Source organism: Mytilus edulis, chromosome 1 (genome assembly GCF_963676685.1).
Source record: "Mytilus edulis chromosome 1, xbMytEdul2.2, whole genome shotgun sequence".
Taxonomy (NCBI): domain Eukaryota; kingdom Metazoa; phylum Mollusca; class Bivalvia; order Mytilida; family Mytilidae; genus Mytilus; species Mytilus edulis.
Genome location: NC_092344.1, coordinates 53,264,623 through 53,291,230, shown reverse-complemented (window position 1 = coordinate 53,291,230; position 26,608 = coordinate 53,264,623). Strand labels below are relative to the sequence as shown.

At 32.8% G+C, this 26,608-nt stretch overlaps 1 protein-coding gene across 2 annotated transcripts in view; it reads right to left on the bottom strand.

The window, feature by feature from the left end:
• The window catches only part of LOC139484888 (uncharacterized protein C12orf56-like), a 166,363-nt gene that overhangs the window by 37,796 nt on the left and 101,959 nt on the right, over positions 1-26,608 (bottom strand). For both annotated transcript variants that reach the window (XM_071268921.1, XM_071268930.1), the window contains exons 7-10: positions 25,041-25,150; positions 21,759-21,848; positions 17,386-17,476; positions 2,006-2,080 (exon numbers count right to left, since the gene is read on the bottom strand). In XM_071268921.1, the coding sequence (XP_071125022.1) occupies positions 2,006-2,080; positions 17,386-17,476; positions 21,759-21,848; positions 25,041-25,150 (366 nt within the window). The remainder of the gene's footprint in view (positions 1-2,005; positions 2,081-17,385; positions 17,477-21,758; positions 21,849-25,040; positions 25,151-26,608) is intronic.

Below are 26,608 nucleotides of genomic sequence, written 5' to 3'. Positions count from 1 at the left end.
TAGTTTCAAAGACTATTACCCCTGTGAAGTTTTATTGTCATTTTTCCTGTACTTTTTCATACTTATTTTTCATTCGTCAATAATGACGTCTATCTTAATTAACAGTACTTTAGCTAGTCTAGTAGTTTTTATATGCACAGGAATTTTTACACAAGTTTTCCTAGCCTTGATTACAAAAAAATACCAGATGCTCCGCAGGGCGCAGCTTTATACGACCGCAGAGGTTGAACCCTGAACGGTTGGGGCAAGTATGGACACAACATTCAAGCTGGATTCAGTTCTAAATTTGAATTGTGATTAAATAGTTGACACAGCATAGGTTTCTGACACAGAACGAATGTGGTCTAATGAACTTAAAATATTTTTTTTTGCCTTTGAGCAATTCACTATGCTGTTGTATATTAATCCTCTCAAAAAAATGTTTGAAGAAATTTTCTTTTTATTTATGAAATCTGAAATGAGAAAAATTTACCCCCCCCCCCATTTTTTTCACATCCCCCTTTCCCTTTTTCTAAAACTGATCTCAATTCAAATTTCTAATGGAGTTTGCAACAATAACTACTCATTTAAATACATCATAAAATATTAAAATGTAAAATAAAGTGCTTGTTATCACTGAATGGTAAAGATTGTTTTAATTTATCAGTTGGTAGTAAAAGTGAATATACATTGTATATTGTATAAAACAATGATTTAAGTTGATTCAACTACTATTCTGGACAAAGAAAGATAACTCCAATCAATTGAAAATTTCTTGCTATTGCGCAATACTGTGCAATTGAAAATATTTGCTATTGCACAATACTGTGCAATTGAAGATTTCTTGCTATTGCGCAATACTGTGCAATTGAAAATTTCTTGCTATTGCACAATACTTAATATAATAATTTTGGATCCTGATTTGAACCAACTTGAAAACTGGGCCCTTAATAAAAAAATCTAAGTACATGTTTAGATTCAGCATATCAAAAAAGCCCAAGAATTCAATTTTTGTCAAAATCAAACTTAGTTTAATTTTGGACCCTTTGGACTTTAATGTAGACCAATTTGAAAACGGGACCAAAAATTAAGAATCTACATACACAGTTAGATTTAGCATATCAAAGAACCCCAATTATTCAATTTTTGATGAAATCAAACAAAGTTTAATTTTGGACCCCGATTTGGGGTAACTTGAAAACTGGGCCAATAATCAAAAATCTAAGTACATTTTTCGATTCAGCATATCAAAGAACCCCAAGGATTCATTTTTTGTTAAAATCAAACTAAGTTTAACTTTGGACCCTTTGGGCCTTAATGTAGACCAATTTGAAAACGGGACCAAAAATTAAGAATCTACATACACAGTTAGATTCGGCATATCAAAGAACCCCAATTATTCAATTTTTAATGAAATTAATCAAAGTTCAATTTTGGACCTTTTTGGCCCCTTATTCCTAAAATGTTGGGACCAAAACTCCCAAAATCAATCCCAACCTTCCTTTTGTGGTAATAAACCTTGTGTGAAAATTTCATAGATTTCTATTCATTTTTACTAAAGTTAGAGTGCGAAAACTAAAAGTATTCGGATGACGACGACGCAGACGACGACGCCAACGTGATACCAATATACGACCAAAAAATTTTCAATTTTTGCGGACGTATAAAAATACTTACAAATACAACATGGACTATAAAAAAAACTTATTGTCATATTGTGCATATTGTGACAGATGATGTTTGTAGACTTTTTGGAAAGTTGGTTTCTTCTGTATAATAAAACACTTACTGACTGGTTTTGAGGGTAAAAGCAAGTTTGTTGTCCCTTTGATACTAACTATTGATTGCCCTGAGTAGCCTCGAGCAATAGTTGGTATCTCAGAGACAACAAACTTGCTTTTACCCTCATAACCAGTCAATAGGGTATACTGCCAATATGAGCATTGTTGCCCTGACAGTTATTTCCAAAATCTTTAGGATTTTAGGATAAGACAATAATCTTCAATATCAATATAAAAAAGTATACCTGTTTAGCCATTAGAAACAATTCAAAAACTGTCTGCAATGCAACTTTGGTAAACTCTAATACTTGCTTATCAATCTGAAAATAAATTAATAAAATAACAGTCAGTAATCCATTCTCGTGATGCTTTTATTAAATGATCAAATTATAAAAAATCTCATAGAATATTAATCAATAATACAAAATTCTGTATTACTGTTGCTTACAATGAGGCACTGAGTACACTTTGGGAGGAAAATAAACTCATCATAGATACCAGGACTAAATTACGTATATACGCCAGGAAGCATCCATGGTACTTACGTATACAAGAAAAATATTTTTTGTGTCCAGATTGAAAGAAACAATAGAAATTAAACTTAAAGAGTTGTAAAGAATTAATGAGACATAAATATTCTCCCCATTCAACATCACATGTTTCTTTTTTTTTAATGTGTAAGATCATATACTAAATCAAATATATATTGGACGATGTCCGTGGTCTTTCGGAACACAGGATGTTATTCGGAATACATCTTTCTTTCTATGGCCACCTTTCAAATACATGTGCAATAGCTTATTACAGTTCTTCTATAAAAGCATGCAAAACAAAACATTGATAAACTTGCTTGTTTTGTTTGCTTGGTTGTTTGCAAACAATAGGTAGGCGGAGTTTCTGTCTGTTTTGATATAGACCAGGATTTGATTGGACAATAGGAATTGACATGAAATGAATTTAATGTTTATTGTCCAATTGTATTCAAGTAAATAGTAAACAGACTGAAATAGACTACATACATGTTGTTTACAAACATCCAAACAAATAAAGCAAGCAAGTTAATCAATCGTTTGTTTTGCCTGCTTTAATAGAAGAACTGTAAGTGACCTGTTGAATAATCATTAGCATCTTAAAGTTGCTATAGAGATATGAGGGGGGATAGGACCTTTATCGGGACTCTGTGGTCGGGTGTTTGTAAGCTCGGGATTTCGGGATTGACTTTTTCGGGATCTGGGAATTCTTTTTTTTCGAATTTCAGGACCTCGGAATTACGTGTTTTTAAGGTAGCACGATACCGAATGACGTTACGCCACGAGTTATCGTTCCTGACGTTATCGGATAACGTTCACACATACAAACCAATGCAGCAGGCTCTGCATTCACAAAGTGATTAAATAAGTAACAATCCTTTTGTTTTTGGCAACTATGTGACATTTTTAACGGTAATCCCTAGATGCAGAGTCCTGAGAGTTTTGATGCAATACGTAATGGTTATTTGACATAGATTCATCATTGCTTTATCGTTTTCCGGTAATTCTTCTGCTCATTGTAAATAAAGGCAACAGTAGTATACCGCTGTTCAAAACTCATAAATCCATGGACAAAAAACAAAATCGGGATAACAAACTAAAACCGAGGGAAACGTATTAAATATAAGAGGAGAACAACGACATAACACTAAAATGTAACACACATAGACAAAATCCCACGAGAATAACAAATATAACATATATATATGTAAACCTTAACAAATGTATTACTATACTTTTTAAATATTCTGTTTCTTTGATATTTAAACATCTGCACAATTTATTTATATATGTTCTTATCCATAATAGTAGACTGAATTTTATCACTTTATTTTTATTCTTGGTTTATTTTTGGATTTCCGTATTTCATGTTTTTAAGCCCGGGATTTCCGGATCAGGACCCCTCCTATGCCCCCCCCCCCCCCAGATATGTTACATATGATGCGAAATTTATTATGACACAAGCTACTTTAATAAACATTTGAATTGCACGCAATTACAAGCTGCTAATATTTACCTTACATATATGCGCAGTTATTTTAACTAGAGTCAAATGTTGAAACCAGCTGTGTTTAGATATGAGATAAGATTTCATGTAAACAATGCGATTTATATTCGAAACGAGATTTGTTAATACTAAAATCTATAAAAGAAGTATTACTAGCATCAGGGGCGGGTACAGGTAAGAGCGTAATGGGCATACGCCCCTCTTTAAATAAAGAAAAAAAAAGTATCGTAATCTGCTAGTATTGTATTGAATATGTCAATTTATCATATTTATTAATTAAACACATACTCTGATTTCTTTTTATACTGATTCCACCATCCGATGGGTGACATGGACAACTTTTTAAAACACCAAAATGGTAAGTAAATCTATACATGAAATGGTTGTTTTGTGTGACACTTCCACAATGGTCATTCTACATCTACCCAAGGGTTACTCACTATACATATGATACCGGGTATGTTCCAACAAACAGGGTTGCATTTTAAGCTAAATTGTCTGAAATAGGGTTATGTTTTTTGCCTTGCATTGGAAGGGGTCAGATTTGACTATCTAGAACGGGGTATTATAAATACAATCTTACACTATTGTTTCAGATAAGGGTGAATGTTCGGTAGCATTAAAACGTTTAAACCCGCTTCAGTTGCTTGCACCTGTCCTAAGTCAGGAATCTGATGTTCAGTAGTTGTCGTTTGTTGATGTGAATCATAATTGTTTCTCGTTTTTCATATAGATTAGCCCGTTTGTTTACCTGTTGGAATGGTTTTACACTAGTAATTTTTGGGGCCCTTTATAGTTTTCTGTTCGGTATGAGCCAAGGTTCCGTGTTGTATACTTTGATAATCATTATAACGGTTTACTTTTATAAATTATGACTTGGATGGAGAGTTGTCTTATTGGCACTCATACAGTACTTGCAACCTTAGGCGTTACTATTTCAGCGATCAATCAGCCGTCATCGATCAGTCAAGTTCGCGTCAAACTCACGTCAGCAATCCGTCAGACTTATAGTAAAAGTAATAGACTGATCGGACTGATCGGACATATTATTCAGTACCGATCGACCTTGATGACGGATTGAACTTCAATAAGTCACATGATAAACTAATACAAATTACGGAATCTTAGTTTCGTTTAATTTAATTAAAATGGCAACTCGTGAAAATCGAACGTTCCATGATACATTTTGTTTATTAATTATTTAGCAAAGTTTTATGAATTGAAATGAAAAGAAATGTACAGAAAAAAATTAAATTAAAATATCATCATTAAAAAATGGTCTTTTTTCGTTTTATTAAGGTTATATATTTTCAAACCCGGCGAGTTCTAAAACGGTGTCTACATCGCGATTTTGATTTTATTATTTTACAAACATACTCGGGAAAAACAAAATGAAAGGATCAGTTATTGAAAAATGTAGTCTATTTTTTTTTATTTTTTAAATTTTTGTATACTTATCATCATAAAATTCTTTCAAAAAAACTTATCATAATCACGGACTTTCTATATTCCTGTCACAATCGACGCCTTTAAAATAACAAATTACAAAAATAAATGCTGTTCTTTTAACAAGAAATATGAATAATTTTAAACAAATAAAATAGTATCATTTTTAATAAAAAGAAGAATAATTTTGGTTATTTTAAACAATGCGAATAAAATTTTAGTATGATTTCTGACATTTTTTTAAATTTAATGAAAAAATACTATTCTTAACTATAAAAAGTACAAAATTCCAATGGGGGTCACATAATTTTCAGTAAAATGAAGAAATATTTGCATTTTAGGCAACGCATACAAAAAATTTAATATCTTTTTCCTTAAAGTAAGCATATTTTATGAAGAACAGCCAATCATGAAATGTACAAAAAGTACTGAAATCATATGACGGTTAATAATTTGTATCAAAATAAATCAATAACTGCATTCTTATTCAACAAAAATAAAAGTTTAAGTAGTTTAAGTCTCATTATATCTCAATTCTAATTAGAAGACTTGTCTCAGGATGGTAAAAATTACTAATTTCAAATAAAATAGTGTCATTTTTAATAAAAAGAAGAATAATTTTGTTTATTTTAAACAATGCGAATAAAATTTTAGTATGATTTCTCTGACATTTTTTTAATTTTATGAAAAAAAAACTATTCTAAACTATAAAAAGTTCAAAATGCCAATGGCGGCCAATAATTTTGAGTAAAATGAAGAAATATTTGCATTTCAGGCAACGCGTACAAAAATTTAATATCTTTTTCCTTAAAGTAAGCATATTTTATGAAGAACAGCCAATCATGAAATGTACAAAAAGTACTGAAATCATATGACGATTAATAATTTGTATCAAAATAAATCAATAACTGCATTCTTATTCGACAAAAATAAAAGTTTAAGTAGTTTAATTTTCATTATATCTTCATTCTGATTGGAAGAAATGTCTCAAGATGGTAAAAATAACTAATTTCAAATAAAATAGTATCATTTTTAATAAAAAGAAGAATAATTTTGGTTATTTTAAACAATGCGAATAAAATATTAGTATGATTTCTCAAACATTTTTTTAATTTTATGTAAAAAATACTATTCTAAACTATAAAAAGTACAAAATTCCAATGGCGGTCAATAATTTTCAGTAAAATGAAGAAATATTTGCATTTTAGGCAACACGTACAAAATTTTTTATATCTTTTTCCTTAGAGTAAGCATATTTTATGAAGAACAGCCAATCATGAAATGTACAAAAAGTACTGAAATCATATCACGGTTAATAATTTGTATCAAAATAAATCAATAACTGCATTCTTATTCCACAAAAATAAAAGTTTAAGTATTTTAATTCTCATTACATCTCAATTCTAATAAGCAGACTTGTCTCTGGATGGTAAAAATAACTGATTTCAAATAAAATAGTATCATTTTTGATAAAAAGAAGATTAATTTTGGTACTGCTAAACAATGCAAACAAAATTTTAATAACATTTCTTTGATATTCTTTTAATTTCATGAAAAAAAAACCTATTCGAAACTATAAAAAATCAAATGGCTGTCAATAATAACCATGTTCGTAGGAAGAAGTTTATGTTAACAGAGTCATATAATACAATTATGTATTATATGTCTCTGATGTTAACAATATTTAATACAAAACTATTAATCAACACAAACAATTTAACGCTCTAAACGCCTTATTCTGTTATACTATTTTCACTTTTTTATTGCAACTAATTTTTTACAAATTAACGTGTAAATTAAGGTGTCTTCGTAGAGGTCCGCGTTCATCGATTGTAAACTCTGTCGAGTTCAGTTTACATAAGAATTTTAAATATATACGTATCCGTCCGATCCGTGCATAAATTTTATTTACTGATTGATCGGTGACAGTTGTCAGGGTAACTCTCACATAGATTATTTGACTTATGTGACGGATCCTATGGGTCACCGATCACTCATCGATCAGTCAAAGATTCGTCACCGATCATTCACCGATCAGCCAAGTTCACATCAAACAGTAACGCATAAGGTTGCAAGTACTGTACCACATCTATTTATATCTACTAAATTGAAAACAACGATCAAACCTATGATTGCGTTGGATAAAAACCCACACACGCCATTTTTTATACGTGTGCATGCAAAACGAATTTCTTGGTAAAGGGATCTAAATATAGTACAAACAACATTTTCCAATAAACAATTAAAAATAGTGAAAAGGTTTATTTTAACAAAACAGGTATATATACATATATGCATATATAAAAAAGTTCAGAAAAAGCTAATGTTAAAGATTTATTTTTCATTTTTCATGCCCATTTCATATAACCTTTTAACTGAATTTACAACTTTTTCCAAAGATTTGATATCCACATTTTAATCAATATACATAATTTGAATGATCAGAAAGCAGACTATTTTTCACCAATTTGTATCTGTTATAATACTTAATAATTTGATGCTAAATTGTTAAAATCCAGGAGCTTCTGACCTTTCCCATAGACCCTTTACCAGGGCAACCAGAATAACGCCTCCCGTTCATAAAATCCTGGCCTAGGACTATTGAAATGTAGCGTAACGCCTTAGACCCTAGAATTTGGAATTTCTCGTTGTTTGTCTACTGCTGTTAAGATCCATCCAATCATTCTAATTAAGAAATAATTGATACAAGCTATACTTTATTGTAGTTTTAACATGGGTAGGCATTATATTCGTGATTATTTTTGCCTGAGCGACAGTTCATAAATATGACCTTTAATATTAAGGTGATGGGTATTCGGTGGTAATTTCAGGTTTGAACATGTTAGTTTTTTTGTGATTTTCAATTTTGTTTGTTTATTTATAAGTACAAAATGTAAGCTCTTTTGTCTAGGCTATCAATAGTTTTCTTAATGATTTGGTTTCATGAAGGCCTTTTTTCATGACCCACTATTTAAAATATAAGAAAACATCATAATAACTAGAGGCTCTTTAGTGTGGCTCACCTTGGTCTATGTGAATATTAAACAAAGGAAGCAAATGTATTCATGACAAAATTGTGTTTTGGTGATGGTGATGTGTTTGTACATCTTATTTTACTGAACATTTATTCTTGCTGCTTACAATTATCTCTATCTATAATGAACTTGGCCCAGTAGTTTCAGTGGCAAATGTTAGTAAAAATTTACAAATTTCGGTCATGTTGACTTATTTGTAAATCTTACTTTGCTGAACATTATTGCTGTTTACAGTTTATCTCTATGTATAATAATATTCAAGATAATAACCAAAAACAGCAAAAATTCCCTAAAATTACCAGTTCAGGGGCAGCAACCCAATAACGGGTTGTCGGATTCATCTGAAAATTTCAAGGCAGATAGATCTTGACCTGATAATCAATTTTAACCCATGTCAGATTTGCTCTAAATGCTTTGGTTTTTGAATTATAAGCCAAACCAGATGCTCCGCAGGACGCAGCTTTATACGACCGCAGAGGTTGAACCCTGAACGGTTGGGGCAAGTATGGACACAACATTCAAGCTGGATTCAGCTCTAATTTGGATTGTGATTAAATAGTTGACACAGCATAGGTTTCTGACACAGAATGAATGTGGTCTAATGAACTTAAAATTTTGTTTTGCCTTTGAGCAATTCACTATGCTGTTGAATATTAATCCTCTCAAAAAAATGTTTGAAGAAATTTTCTTTTTATTTATGAAATCTGAAATGAAAAAAATTGAACCCCCCCCCCCAATATTTTTTAACATCCCCCTTTCCCTTATTCCAAAACTGATCTCAATTCAAATTTCTAATGGAGTTTGCAACAATAACTACTCATTTAAATACATATAAAAATGTAAAAAAAAGTGCTTGTTATCACTGAATGGTAAAGATTGTTTTAATTTATCAGTTGGTAGTAAAAGTGAAGATACATTGTATATTGTATAAAACAATGATTTAAGTTGATTCAACTACTATTCTGGACAAAGAAAGATAACTCCAATTGAAAATTTCTTGCTATTGCACAATATTGTGCAAATAAAATATTTCTTGCTATTGCGCAATACTGTGCATTGAAAATATTTGCTTTTGCATACGGTGCAATTGAAGATTTTTTGCTATTGCGCAAAACTGTGTAATTGAAAATTTCTTGCTATTGCACAATACTGTGCAATTGAAGATTTCTTGCTATTGCTGAATACTGTGCAATTGAAAATTTTTTGCTATTGCACAATACTTAATATAATAATTTTGGATCCTGATTTGGACCAACTTGAAAACTAGGCCCTTAATCAAAAATCTAAGTACACGTTTAGATTCAGCATATCAAATAACCCCAAGGATTCATTTTTTGTTAAAATCAAACTAAGTTTAATTTTGGACCCTTTGGACCTTAATGTAGACCAATTTGAAAACGGGACCAAAAATTAAGAATCGATATACACAGTTAGATTCAGCATATCAAGGAACTCCAATTATATAATTTTTGATGAAATCAAACAAAGTTTAATTTTGGACCCTTTGGGCCCCTTATTCCTAAACTGTCGGGACCAAAACTTCCAAAATCAATTCCAACCTTCCTTTTATGGTCATAAACCTTGTGTTTAAATTCCATAGATTTCTATTCACTTATACTAAAGTTATGGTGCGAAAACCAAGAAAAATGCTTATTTGGGCCCCTTTTTGGCCCCTTATTCCTAAACTGTTCAGACCTCAACTCCCAAAATCCATCTCAGCCTTCCTTTTGTGGTCATAAACCTTGTGTTAAAATTTCCTTGATTTCTATTTACTTATACTAAAGTTATTTTACAAAAACCAAAAATAATGCTTATTTGGGCCCTTTTTTGGCCCCTTATTCCTAAACTGTTGAAACCAAAACTTTCAAAATCAATCCCAACCTTTCTTTTGTGGTCATAAACCTTGTGTCAAAATTTCATAGATTTCTATATACTAAAACTAAAGTTATAGTGCTAAAACCAAGAAAATGCTTATTTGGGCCCTTTTTGGCCCCTAATTCCTAAAATGTTGGGACCAAAACTTCCAAAATCGATCCCAATCTTCCTTTCGTCGTCAAAAACCTTGTGTTAAAATTTCGTAGATTTCTTTTCACTTATACTAAAGTTACAGTGTGAAAACTAAAAGTATTTTGGGACGATGACGACGCCAACGTGATACCAATATAAGACCAAAAAATTTTCAATTTTTGCGGTCGTACAAAAACTGCATTTTACCCCTATGATCTTTGTTTAGCCATGGCGGCCATCTTGGTTGGATGGCCGGGTCACGGGACACGTTTTTTAAACTTAATACCACAAAGATGATTGAGGCCAAGTTTGGATTAATTTGGAGAAGATTTTTGTAAAAGATAACTAAATTGTTCAAAATTGACTATAACGGGCAATAACTCCTAAAGGGGTCAACTGACCATTTCGATCATGTTGACTTATTTGTAAATCTTACTTTGCTGAACATTATTGCTGTTTACAGTTGATCTCTATCTATAATAATATTCAGGATAATAACCAAAAACAGTAAAATTTCCTTAAAATTACCAGTTCAGGGGCAGCAACCCAACAACTGGTTATCCAATTCATCTGAAAATTTATGGGCAGATAGATCATTACCTGATAAAAATTTTCCCCCCATGTCAGATTTGCACTAAATGTTTTGGTTTTTGAGTTATAAGCCAGAAACTGCATTTTACCCCTATGTTCTTTTTTTTTAGCCATGGCGGACATCTTGGTTGGTTGGCCGGGTCAACGGACACATTTTTAAAACTAGATACCCCAATGATGATTGTGGCCACGTTTGGTTTAATTTGGCCCAGTAGTTTCAGAGGAGAAGATTTTTGTAAAAGTTAACGACGACGGACGACACAAAGTGATGGGAAAAGCTCACATGGCGCTTCGGGCCAGGTGAGCTAAAAAGGGAAAATCAGAAAATATCTTTAAAGCGAGTTAAAGGTTTTAAAAAGTTTTTGTTTTTAACAAAAGAGCGTTTGTCATCTAAAACTTTTAGAGCACAAAGCACACAACTTAAAATTGCCAATGCTTACTACCCTAAGCATCACAAAAACCTTGCAGAGCAGGTGTAAGGATCTTAATAGTGATCAATATTAAGCCATTGTTCAAATAACCATGAACATATCTCAAATTCAATAAAAACATATATTTTACAGGTTTGAGTATTGCATTTCTTAAACACAAATCATCATTAATTGATTAAATTTCTTCATATTTGCATTTGAACTTTAGCCTAAAAACTAACTCTTATCTGAATAAAAAAACCAACTGCACCTTTTGAATGGAACATCCAGTGGCTGACATGCATGTTGTCTTTCGGGAGAGAGGAGAAAAAAAATCCTTTAACAATGATTCCTTTAACAAGAATATTTCACCCCATATTGATCATTAGTTGCATTAAGTAAACAATCAATGTCAGTTTATAATTCTTATACAACAAAACTAATATAAAACAATACATTTTTATTTAAAAACAATTATCTAGTATTTAATGCCAAACAAGCATTTGGGTTTATGATTGCATTTCTTTTTTTAAAGAAAGCAACTGGTCAAGTATTAAATTACTTGAATACTTTGATTGAATGAAGATATACACATGTTACCTTATAGTTGATTGTGTTTCTTGCATTCAAAAGCATTTTGGACAACTTTTCAGGATTTAATACCTTTCATCTATGAAAATGGTGTTGAAATAATTATATTTGAATTGCTATGTTAAATAATTGCTTTTAAATATTCTAAATTGTTACATTGAACATTTACTGGTCACAAGCACTTGTCTCAGAAAAATAAATCACATCTCTATACCTGAAAGGGAGGTTAATGTACACAAGATTTTTTTCTGAGACAAATTCGTTCGTGGATGATGAATAAATAACAGGGAATTCAACCTAACCGTAATACAAAAGTGTACCTATAATATTGTAGTGATACAAATTAGTAAACTCTGGTTTGTTGTTATATATTATAATAATATTTGTATATAGGTATAACAGTTACATTTTTACATAATTTCTATCCATTTGTTTATCATTGTATTGTACTATTCTTTTAATAGTGCAGAGCAAGCGCATGGTGGACACTTTTCTGTAATAATTTGATTTTTCTAATAGATTAGATTTGAGCAGGCATTTATATTTCCCAGGAAAACATTCTCGAGATCTGTTTCCACAATTTTTCTGCATGCATAGATATTTTGTTTTTTACTTACATTTATATTTGTAGCGAAAAAAGATTTTCCTATTATTAATTTCTGTTCTTAAAAATATTTTTATGAGTATTTACTGAAGAAATGAATTCATAACCAGCGATAAGGAATGTAATTTTGCATTCGATAATGTCAGCGTATTTGAAACTATTGCATGGTTACCAGTTAAAAATGGAAGTAAAATCTCTGTGACAACAATACATCGGATGCAGCCCTCACAGTCATCTTGATGTTATTTATCAATACAATCAGCTCATTAGGGAGCAACTTAATACAACCGCAGAGGTCGAACCCAGTATATGGACACAACATTCAAGCTAGATACAGCTCTGAAATTGAATTGTGATTAAATAGTTGACACAGGATAGGTTTCTGACACAGCATGAATGTGGTCTAATAACTTAAAATTTTTAAATTAGACATTTACCTTTTATGGTCCAATATCCAACATCTAAATAAATGGTTAGATACAGGTTGTACATTACTTTAAGGAACATTAAGCATTTTCAAATTAATATCATTTACAAGCCTTCTTAACTCATTAACTTGTCACAGTTTTTTTTAAAACAGCAATTTTATTACTTTCTTGGCCAATTTATTATTTCCTTAAGTTTGACACCTCTGTATCCTTAAATTATCAAGATAATTAGCAGGATGAGTGCTTTTTAAAATCAATGCTATAAATGCTTCATAAAATTGATGAACAATCTTGAGCAATAAAGTTTTTAAATAAGAACTAAAAAGTCTCATGGAACTAGAAGACAGGTGAAAACAGCTCTGATACTGAAATTCCAGGTTATTTGGCGACCCGACAATACAGGTCATTTACAAATCTCAAGTGAGATGGTAAATGCATGGGTCAAAACCACTTACTTAGTAAGTCAGGTCAGTTGAATTGGTACATGAGAGATTCTTGAAATATTCATGATAAGTTCAATTAATTTAAAAGAACAATACAATGAACTACAATTGAATAAACAATGCTCATGAAGTTTTGTTTATCAGCGTGAGTTACCTTTAAAACATTACAAATTATGTATTTACATCAACGAACTGTTTTCATATATTTTCCAATGTTATAAAGAAACTATGAACATTTAACCGCTCAAACTGTACGTATCTGCGATAACACAATTTAATTCAAGACAGAACCCGACGTGCGCAAGAATATTCATCTATTTATTATTATAAAGAACTTTAACAGCTTTATATATCTACGAACTGTTTATCCGTATTTTTAATGGAATTTAATTATTATTGAACACATTGTAAAATTGTATTTATATTTGTATTTTCAGTTTTTCACCTTTTTGATTGGTAGTAAAATAAAAGTCAGCTCCTGATTGTCTTATCCTTACTTAAACCCAGTCACCTTGGTTACACTAACTGGTCGGGCTAGTACAGTGAAAAAGCTACAACTTGCCTGTTTTTTTTTTTTGGATAACGTACGCCACTCCACGACAGTCAACAGACCAACAACGTAGTTTCAAGGAGACCGTTTCGTGCTAGTAAATTGACAACAACTTGTTGTCACATCTCCTGAACAGGAAATGCAACGTAGTATCGTTCGTAGATGTTACCTTGACACTACGCAACACAGCTTGTGCGTCCTAGGCAGCAAACCAACAACGTTGAACAAACATTGCCTACAAATAGTTGACTTACATCATGGATCCCAGTCACGCGAAACAGCAAGAAGAGGTTCAGCCCCCGGAAGGAGATGTCATTGAAGAACCAGAAGAAAATCTGTCTAAAACAACAAATTTAGATGAAAATGCCGAGACTAGGCGAATGCGTGAACTTACCAAAAAAGGGATAGGGAGCCTTTATAGAAAAACGTGACAAGATCTATAACGACTTAGAGGCCCTATGGTCAAACCTAGAATCTCAGTTATTAGAAGCGTCCAAGCCTCCTAACGACCTCCAGCAATTGTTAACAGCACAGGATAAAATTGTGGGCCTGTACTAATTATCGCAGGCTCACAGACAAATCCTACGTCCGGAGATAACTAGATTTCTTCTACGCAAAGACCTATTGTTCTCCCAGCTAACACATTTTAATGACCAGGCAGAATCCTTCCATACATGGAAGTCTAGCTTCAAAAACGTCATAGACGAATTACAAGTTTCTGACTCGGAACAAATAGACTTACCGATTAAGTCTGGTAAACATGCCATAAGTATTAGGGCATCAAATGCAAACAACCCTACTAGAGGCCTACAGAGGTTATGGCAAAGACTAGATGAGCGATATGGTGCTCCAGAAATGTTGGAAGCCTCTCTCAGGAGTAAACTTGATAAATTCCAAACCTTGACAAATAAGGACCAAGCACGTCTCTATGAACTGTCTGACATTCTATCAGAAATAGAATACCACAAGGAAAATCACAAGCTGGGATGTCTGCTAGCTTATTTTGATTCACCGACCGGATTTAATACTGTCATTGAAAAACTACCCTATGGACTTCAGGAAAAGTGGATTACAAGGGCGTCTAGATACATATCTAACCATGGCGTGGCCTTTCCTCCTTTTACAGATTTATCTGCATTCATCAGTGAAATCAGTAGAATTAAAAACAATCCTGGATTCATTTTTGGGTCAAGAGTCACACCAAAGACAGCGGTCAAACAACGATCTGGAGAGACTGCACAGCAACAAAATCTGTGCATAATACACAATACCGAACATTCGCTAAATGAATGTCGTGGGTTCAGAGCTAAAACTATAGAGGAACGCAAGGAACTGTTGAGGAAAAACAATCTTTGTTACAAATGCTGTGATTCGACTATGCACAGAAGACGTGATTGCAACACGAGTATCAGTTGCAATGAATGCGGAAGTAAACAACACACCACTGCATTACACACAAATCGAGTGTACCAACCCAAAGGTGCACCGCCTTCACCGCCTAGATCAGTCAACGGCGGGGAGCAACTTGAGTTAGCTGAAACCAAGCTAACCTCTGTTAGTTCAACTTACACAGATATTTCCAAAGACGGCAACAGTATTAAATCTTGTGCCAAGATACTTCCTGTGAATATCTTTCACAAAAATAATCAGGACAAAGTAATTTGCATGACTTTTTGTATGCAATTATTGACGACCAAGCAACCGGTCTCTCGTGGCTCCTGAATTCTTCAGCCTTTTCAATGTACAGGCAGAAACAAAAGACTATTTGTTATCCACAAGCTCCGGCAGCAAAGTTACTTCCGGTTAACGAGGAAACAGCTTTGTCGTGAAGTCTGTACAGGACAATACTAGATTCAATCTGCCTGAACTGATTGAATGTGATAACATTACCAATAATCGGAACGACATTGCTACACCTGAGGATATATTGCAATATCAACACTTGCAAGAACTACAAAAACATATTCTCCCGATTGATGGGAAAAGCAAAATCCTATTGTTCATTAGAAGAGACCTTATAGTGGCACAACATGTCCTTGATCAACGTCTAGGACCACCAAAGGCTCCATTTGCGCAAAAGTTAAACCTGGGTTGGATTATCGTTGGAGAAATACACTCCGATAAGCAACATGTTCACCTTGAATTCACTACAAAGGAAACAAATCCAACTTGCATTGTTGTGAAACCACAGACAAAGAAATTACCTAAGTGTAATAAAACCAACACCTAGTCAAATGAAATTCAAACTGATTCGTCTAAACTTTATCCCAGTTTACATGGGCAACCGAAAACGAAATAAGCGACTTCCATCGTTAGATTTGCAGAAGCCGAAAAGTTCACTTCAGAAGCAACGCCACCAAAAGAGAATGCCGACAAAGAAAAGTACATCCGAAAACATTCAATTCCCAAGGAAAGCTTCAATTCGCTTTTGGATACGCAAGGACAAGAAGAAAGCAGAATAGACAATTCCAACTTAAATCACGGAGAAAAGGAACATGGCACCGGATGGTCTACTGTATGCCGTTAACGTAAAGGAAAGCGTCCGTATTGCAAGACGTCCTCGTTGGATCGCATATCTGTGTCGAAAGGAGATTCTTCAATCAGAACTACAGCCATGGAGTTGGATCTTAGATCGCCGCGATCTCGTCGGAAACACCGCCTTATCTAAAATAGAAGCTGTGAAATACCCAGCCTCCCCTTGGACTACTTCTAAGTGGAACTTTGGACTGTTGTTATATATTTAACATTTTATTTGTTTTTGATAATGAAAAAGTGATGTCAGATAGACCTCAGACGGGGAGTGTTCTGTAACTCATTCATCATTTATTCTTCATTTGATCATCATTTTATAGTGTTAATGTTTCAAGACGTACATCGCTTTACGTGCTCCAGTTTTAGGAGTTTTATACAGGACAGTGTAGGAATCCGCGTTACTTTCCCCCTCTCTTCTGAATGACGAAAACTGCTCAGCAGGCCATGTGCACAACTGCAAAGAACATTCAGCGGACACGTTGTCCAAAGAAACAATTTGTGGCTAACCACAGCGAGAGTTACCTTTAAAACATTACAAATTATGTATTTACATCAGCGACGAACTGTTTCATATATTTTCCTAATATATATGTTATAAAGAAACTATGAACTATTAACCGTTCAAACTGTACGTATCTGCGATAACACAATTTAATTCAAGACAGAACCTGACGTGTGCAAGAATATTCATCTATTTATTATTATAAAGAACTTTAACAGCTTTATATATCTACGAACTGTTTATCCGTATTTTTAATGGACTTTAATTATCATTGAACACATTGTAAAATTGTATTTATATTTGTATTTTCAGTTTTTCACCTTTTGGATTGGTAGTAAAATAAAAGTCAGCTCCTGATTGTCTTATCCTTACTTAAACCCAGTCATCTTGGTTACACTCACTGGTCCGGCCAGTACAAAAGTATTCTGTATAAGACTATCATAATATACCTCTCTATCACTATCACTGGGTGCTGCCATTTTTTCAGGAACTTCAGGGGTACATATCAAAACTTTCAAAAGATCAAACACAGGTCTTCCCCTGTAATGAAAAAAATATCTTGTGTAGATTCAGTTCATATGTGTTCAAATAAAACTATAGATGATAAAAAGTTATTCACAAAATCATTAAGCCTTGAAAATCTAGACAATTAAAAGATCAATTTTGTCAAGTTTTATTTTAATGAACTATTTTTACTCCAGCTAAGATCACAGGTTCTGTTCTCTATAGTATTACATAGCTTTACACCTGCCTCTGACTTCAGCAATTGTTTGTGGCATATAAAAAACTATACAAACATTTATTCAAATAGAAAACTCTCTAAAATCAGTTTTTCTCACATTAATACTCATTTATCAGAATTATAGCCTGAAAAAAATCACTGTGTAGTTTTTTTTTCTGAACATTTTATACCCCTCCCCTGTTTCAATTTTTTTTAAATTTGAAAACAAGACTTTAATTATTGCCAGCTTACCTTATTTGCATATTTTCTGATATAAAATGCCTAGAAAATGTTTAAAACTGTTTTGATAACATATTGAAAGCATATCAGAATACTATAAATGTAATGTTTAGTAGTCAATCATTACAACATTCAAGATTATATAAAGTATCAAATCCTGCCTGTCTCCAGTCCACATCTTACTGTATGCCTATTTGCCAATTAAAGTTCACATTTTCTACCTCAAATGGCTAATTTAGAATTCTTGACACAACAGTATCATCTGTAACCATATATCTGACAAAATTTATCTAATAAATATACTAGAATTGTTCAAACAAAGCCATATTTGCAATAGTTATATGTACCGGTATGCAGATACCAGTCTGAGATAAAAATTCACTTAAAATCTTATAGAGATGACTGCTAACATCTGATTTTTGCATAACTTCCAAGCATAGTTATTGTTTTCTATATCAAGATCTTAAAAAACATAAAATCATAGCATTTACAAGTTAAATTATTTGTTTTATGACCCAGGGGGTAGGCAATTTTCTATGTTTTTCGCCCCTGGGGCCTCAAACTTCCTAAATTATTCTGCTGTTTATAGCAATTTGGGATATTAATTAGATATAGGAAGATGTGGTATGAGTGCCAATGAGACAACTCTCCATACAAATAACAATTTAAAAAGTAAACCATTATAGGTTAAAGTACGGCCTTCAACACGGAGCCTTGGCTCACACCGAACAACAAGCTATAAAGGGCCCCAAAATTACTAGTGTAAAACCTTTCAAACGGGAAAACCAACGGTCTAATCTATATAAACAAAACGAGAAACGAGAAACACGTATATATTACATAAACAAACGACAACTACTGTACATCAGATTCCTGACTTAGGACAGGTGCAAACATTTGCAGCGGGATTAAACGTTTTAATGGATCCAAACCTTCTCCCTTTTTCTGAAACAATAGCATAACATCACAACAAAGAAAAACATACGATAAAATATCAATTGGCAGACTTAACTCAATCAAAAAACGTATGATTAAACAATGATTGTACATATTCAGGATAGAACACACTATTGGAAGTTTTGTTGAGACATTTTTGTATTTCTAGCTTGTATTTTTTATGCTGTGGTGACAAAAAAGCAGATTTAGGTGTTACGGCTTACTTTTGGGTTATCCACAGGACACAAACACCCCATAAATAATATCCAGGAAGGATCGATGAGTTTCAATGACTGTGAAGAGTAAATATAAACACTTCTTTACAATTTAATTTACATATATGCAAATAATTTATTATGAATTAATTTTGCATTCAGGACTTTAAGTAAACTATGCATACTGTTTACTGTGAATTTATGCTGAGTCATCATATCTAAGGCCCAGGATTCTATCAATCTTCATGAAATATTTATAAAACTTCATACTTGAGTTAATTTCTTTAAAATCTGTGAGATAAAGCAAATTTGGTTAAATTCTGAATGTTCTCTTTTTTCACCCTATATAGGTTGCATTTCTGTAAATATTGACAATGCAATTTCCCATAGGAACTCCTTTTACGTCTAACACTGTACCACTTTTACTATAAAGTTTAAAAAAAAATCTTATCCTAGAATTGAAAGTTCATATGCACTACAATTTTTTCAAAGGTCAAAATATATAGCTGTGCCGCATATTTTCAACGTTTAAATGCCCTGAACTTTTCAGTTTAAACTGACACTAATTTTGTTAACTACCCCTTAGTAACCTCGAATAAAGGGTTACCACAGATTTCAATGTAAACAATATGCACATGTATGGTAACATTCTAAAGTCATGTCTCTATGAGATGAAACACAGAGAGCATAACTGGGAACCAGTATGTAAACAAATTTAATTTTCTATGAATATTCTAAATCTCCCCAAAAGAGGCGTGGATTGAGAAACAGCTGTATTTACAAAGTGCAACCACTTGTTATCAGTAAATTAAAAGCAAACTAAATATTACTAGTATGTTATATACATATATACATTCATGGATCTACAATCTGTCGATACCTGTAACTTGGCATTGCACAAGGTCATGTTTTTCTCTGACTGCTTATGACATCTTTACACTAAATCCATTGGATGTTGGATGTGTACAGATTGATAGTTTAGTCTTAGATGCATGATTTTTTTATTAGTTGTTAGTCATTCCAGGCTTTGAACTAGCTGTCAGATAACTGCGAGTACCCTAAGATCTGTTCCTAGTGTCTTTTTGTTGTCGGGATGTACAAGTACCAAGCCACGTCCACTAGTATTTTTGTCCATCTGATGAGTGAAGCCTTTTTCAACTGATTTTTATAGTTCATTCTTATGTTGTACTGTTATAACACTGTCCCAGGTTAGGGGAGGGTGGGAATCCTGCTAACATGTTTAACCAGCCACATTATTTATGTATGTGCATGACTGTCCTAAGTCAGGAACCTGTAATTCAGTAGTTGTTGTTTGTTTACGTGTTACATATTTGTTTTTCGTTCTTTTTTTTATATAAATAAGGCCGTTAGTTTTCTCGTTTGAATTGTTTTACATTGTCAAATGGGCCGTTTATGTATAGCTGACTATGCGGTATGGGCTTTGCTCATTGTTGAAGGCCGTATGGTGACCTATAGTTGTTAATGTCTGTGTCATTTTGGTCTCTTGTGGACAATTGTCTCATTGGCATTCATACCACATCTTCTTTTTTATATCAAACACATGAATAGGAAGTAAGACAAGAGTATGGATAGTAATAGGAATGCACACAATAAGCAACACATCATTTTTTTTCTTCAATGAAATTATATTTAGTCAATAGTTATCAAGGGTACCAGGATTATAATTTAATACACCAGACCCACATTTCGTCTAAGTAAGACTCATCACTGACGCTCATATCAAAACATTTGTAAAGCCAAACAAGTACAAAGTTAAAGAGCATTGAGGATACAAAATTCCAAAAAGATGTGCCAAATACGGCTATGCCTGGGACAATAAAATCCTCAGTTTTTCGAAAAATGCAAAGTTTTGTGTTTTGTTCTTAAGTAATTGTCAATTAACCAGGAAACCCTTGTTTTCCCCCTTTTTGCCCCCCAATTCCCAAACCGTTTGAGCCATAAACTCCAAAGCCAATTCTTAACATCTCATTGTAGTAAGGAGACTTGTGGTATAATTTCAGAGATATCAATACACCATTCCACAAGTTATTGTCTGGAAACTAGAAAAATGCTTATTTGGGACCCTTTTTGGTCCCTTATCCCTGAACTGTCAGGTCAATAACCACAAAAATCAATAAAAACATTCATTTTGTGATCATAAACCTTGTGTTTAAATTTTATATATTTCTAGTAACTTATACTAAAGTAATTGTCCAGAAACCAAATGTCTTTGAACGAAGGCGTTTATTGATGAATCTGAAAACGCTTCACACTGTATAGCTGACTTATATAAACCCTGAAACCAAATTTCAGAAATCTCTGTATTGCAGATCCTGAGAAAAATGTGACAAAAATTTTCAACTTAGCTATCATGTGTAAAATGATACAAGTATTCTTTAACAGGAATGTGTTAATTGATGAATTTGAAAAAAGCATCACACTGTATAGCTGACTTGTATAAACCCTGAAACCAAATTACAGAAATCCTTGAAGTGTAGTTCCTGAGAAAGATGGAACAAACAAATAGTCATGGGACGGACGGACTGACGGACTGACTGAAGGACAGGCAGAGGTTAAACAGTATACCCCAACTTTTTTTAAAGCGGGTATATAAAAACAATTGTGACAACAAATGGACATAAAGGATGATAAGTGATGGAATAAGTACAAATGACACCTTTGGCTAGGTGGAGTAAACAAATTAAATTACCTTTCTGCTTTTAATGTTTGTATCCTTGCAGGAATTATCTCAGATTCTCTGAACATTAAGCTCATTATTTCTGTAAGCAATATAGTAAGTCTGCAAAAAAAAAGATACTATTATTCAAATATTCTTAAAAGTTGACAATAAGTAAAATTCAGAATGGAAATGGGGAAAATATCAAAGAAGTTTTAGTGAATGATTTCTGTAAAACAGAGGCTGAAAATACTTTGAGGATATTTAAAACTTATAAAATTTATGAAAACATACACAAATCTACTAAATATTCCAAAGGCTGAGTTACAAAAATTTGACAAGAAACTTAAGATGATCCCAGATGGACAGCTAAGTAGTTCCTGCTTCACTATTGGCACCCATTACAGGGCGTAGCTAAAATAAAATGATGTGCAAGCTTCTACTGCTGAAGCGAGTGTGGCGAACAATTTTAGGAACCATTGTATGCAAAAATTGATTTGTTTTTCAGTCATAGGAGGATGAAAAGAAGTGCTGAAATGAATATAAGATTTATAGACAATTCATGATTGCAAAAAAACTATTCAGAATTCTTCCGAATAGGGTAAATCATTTTAAATTGAATACATAAACAACACATTTTTGTGAGACAGAATGAACTCAAAATTGTCCAAAATCCGCTCTTCAGTCTTCTAGCAGAAACAAATTTCTCCATTACTTTGTCAAAATTCACACTGAAATCTTGATGACCATACAATATTGCTAGCGCTAATAACTTATTCATGGTTGAAAGTATATATGTTTTAAGGCATCTAATCGTGAGGTGTTATACACCAATATGCCTGCCATCTAGCAAACTCTCGATTGAATTCGTCTAAATGATATGCCAGTTCAGTCTCGTATGTCTCGTATGTTATATTCTTAACAACATGAGGAGGCAGGTACTGAGCAAAGAAGTGATTTTCTGATGATATCAGACGTGACTCCAGTTCCATTTTCATGTAGTATTTGAACACAAAATATAAAAAAGCTTTCCAATACTGTTTGCGTGTATTTGCAGGGTGATTGACTCTAGTAGTGTGTTGACTACATTGCCCTGGCATATTTTCAACGATATCTACGAGCTGGGATAAATTTATTATGCCCATTGGTATATCTCATTTCAACCAGATACTTATGGTTTCGTTCATCTACATTCTTTTGTAGCCTCCAACATATAGCATATAGCTCTGTAAAATGTGCTCCTGAACAACAAGAGCAATAACAAATTCAAATCTTGTAAAAGAAGCAGGGAACTGTCAGGTTTTGACATCTTTATCGTCTCACAATCGTTTAAGATTTACATAAAACTTTCATTTAATGATTTTGAAACAAGTCAATTGCTGTTATTCAATGACATTTCGTCAATTAAAAATAAGAATATAATCAATGTTCCTTTAAACATTTTATTTATAAAATTTGTTTTGCCTATTTTTTTAATTTTTTTTTGGCATGCCAAATCGATGTTGGCTTATAGGGAGCTAAGCGCCTGCAGACAAAACTAGAGGCTCTAAAGAGCCTGTGTCGCTCACCTTGGTCTATGTGAATATCAAACAAAGGACACAAATGGATTCATGACAAAATTGTATTTTGGTGATGGTGATGTGTTTGAAGTTCTTACTTTACTGAACGATTTTGCTTCTTACAATTATATCTATAATGAACTTTGCCCATTAGTAACAGAGAACTATATTTGGTAAAAATTTACATAAATTTACCAAATTAATGAAAATTGTTAAAAATTGACTATAAAGGGCAATAACTCCTTAAGGGGTCAATTGACCATTTAGGTCATGTTGACTTATTTGTAGATCTTACTTTGCTGAACATTATTGCTGTTTACAGTTTATCGCTATCTATAATAGTATTCAAGATAACCAAAAACGGCAAAATTTCTTTAAAAATTACCAATTGGAGGGCAGCAACCCAACAACCAGTTGTCCAATTTATCTGAAAAATTCAGGGCAGATAAATATTGACTTGATTAACAATTTAACTTCATGTCAGATTTGCTCTAAATGCTTTGGTTTCATAGTTATAAGCCAAAAACTGCATTTTACCCCTATGTTCTATTTTTAGCCGTGGCGGCCATCTTGGTTGAATGGCCAGGTCATCGGACACATTTTTCAAACTAGATACCCCAAAGATGATTGTGGCCTAGTAGTTTCAGTGGAGATTTTGTAAAAGATTACTTAGATTTATGAAAAATGGTTAAAAATTTACTATAAAGGGCAATAACTCCTAAAGGGGTCAACTGACCATTTCGGTCATGTTGACTTAATTGTGAATCTAACTTTGCTGAACATTATTGATGTTTACAGTTTATCTCTATCTATAATAATATTCAAGATAATAACCAAAAACAGCAAAATTTCCTCAAAATTACCAATTCAGGGGCAGCAACCCAACAACCGATTGACCGATTCATCTGAAAATTTCAGGGCAGATAGATCTTGACCTGATAAACATTTTCAACCATGTCAGATTTCCTCAAAATGCTTTGGTTTTTGAGTTATAAGCCAAAAACTGCATTTTACCCCTATGTTCTATTTTTAGCCGTGGCGGCCATCTTTGTTGGTTGACCAGGTCACGCCACACATTTTTTTTTTAACTAGATACCCCAAAGATGATTGTGGGCAAGTTTGGATTAATTTGGCCCAGTAGTTTCAGAGGAGAAGATTTTTGTAAAAGATAACTTTAATTTACGAAAAATGGTTAAAAATTGACTATAAAGGGCAATAACTCCTAAAGAGGTCAACTGACCATTTCGGTCATGTTGACTTATTTGTAAATCTTACTTTGCTGAACATTATTGATGTTTACAGTTTATCTTTATCTATAATAATATTCAAGATAATAACCAAAAACAGCAAAATTTCCTCAAAATTACCAATTCAGGGGCAGCAACCCAACAACGGGTTGACTGATTCAACTGAAAATTTCAGGGCAGATAACACATTAACATTTTTACCCCGTCAGATTTGCTCTTAATGCTTTGGTTTTTGAGTTATAAGCCAAAAACTGCATTTTACCCCTATGTTCTATTTTTAGCCGTGGCGGCCATCTTGGTTGGTTGACCGGGTCACGCCACACATTTTTTAAACTAGATACCCAAATGATGATTGTGGCCAAGTTTGGTTTGATTTGGCCCAGTAGTTTCAGAGGAGAAGATTTTTGTAAAAGCTAACACCGGACGACGACGGACGCCGGACGCCAGACGCAAAGTGATGAGAAAAGCTCACTTGGCCCTGTGGGCCAGGTGAGCTAAAAATTACTTACTCTAATTCATCACATCTTTGACTTCTTCCATGCTCAGTGTTTACATTGACTGGTGATTTTGGTAGATAATGTTGCAACTGGTTTACAAGGAACAAAAACATGTCAGTATTCTGAAATGTAAATATGCTCTAAAAAAAAATCATTGAAATGAATTGTTGCTCACCTTGGTCTGTGTGTGTATCAAACAAAGGACACTTTCCAACATTGTAGATGATAATTATAAAATTTCAGGACAAAAATCTCTATATATGTTATCTTGTCTTACTGATCTTCTGTTTTGTTTCTCTCTATCTTCTTTGCTCAAACACAAAAGAGGGGGATAATCCTCATTCAAGGGCAATCACTTCTATGAAGAGTGACAGTCAGTTGTGTCTGTGTATATTGCATTGTCGTTTGCTTTTTTCAATTCAGTGTTCATGCTATTTTGCTGTCGATATGTGCTATATAATATATTGTTTATTTGTGTAATTTTATGTCCTGAATGTTCTTGCATTTATTTGTACTGCATTCCTGTCATAGTGTCATTTGAGTGTTATATTTAACATTGCCATAAAAGTGTGAGGTTTGGATAGCCATAAAATCATTTTTTAAAATAACCTGTACTAAGTCAGGAAAATGGCCAATGTTATATTTTAGTTCTTTTCTGTGTTTGTTACATTTTAGTGTTGTAGTTCTCCTCTTATATTTGATGTGTTTCCCTCAGTTCTAGTTTGTGATCCAGATTTGTTTTTTTCTCAATCGATTGATGAATTTCGAACAGCCATATTATATTTCTGCCTTTATTTACTAACCATGATAACTACGGTATATTGGCAAAATTTGACTTTTAAACATATTTTGCCCTGCTGTTCATTTTGTGATTTAAAGTGTTTATTCTCTATTATAATTTGAATCATATAGGCATAACTGGATAAAAATGTTACTTTCTGAATATAGTGTCATGAAATTAGGCAAAAATGAAAACAAAATGCAGCGTTTAGAGAGACTGGAAACCAGATTTTCCTGCAGAGGTCATAGCCTGAACATGTAAGCAAGTATATACACAACATTTAAGCTTAAAACAGCTCTGAATTTGGATTGTGATTGAATATTTGATACAGCATATGGCGTTTGTGACACAAAATAAATGTGGTCAAAGAACTGAAAAATTTGATATTGTACATTAACCAGCTATTATGGTCCAATATTCAAAATCTAAAAGTACAAATTGTATATTGTAAGAATTAGCATCAAAGAACCCTAGGAATATTTTTTTTTATGAAATACTAATTTTTGTATACAGGGAAAGAACTCAAAATTCATATAATATCTCAATTTCATATAATCAATAATCATAATAAACAACAAGTGATGACTATATACTCTGATGCAATCAATTAAATATTGTTAGAATCAGCATATCAAATTAAGAACACCAATTTTTATTGAAATTAAACAAAAAAGTTTAATTGAGGACCCTAATTGGACCTCAATGTGATATTATCTAATCAATAATGAATTTGAAAATAAATTTGGTCCTCAATGCTCTTCAACTTCGTACTTTATTTGGCCTTTTAAACATTTTTTGA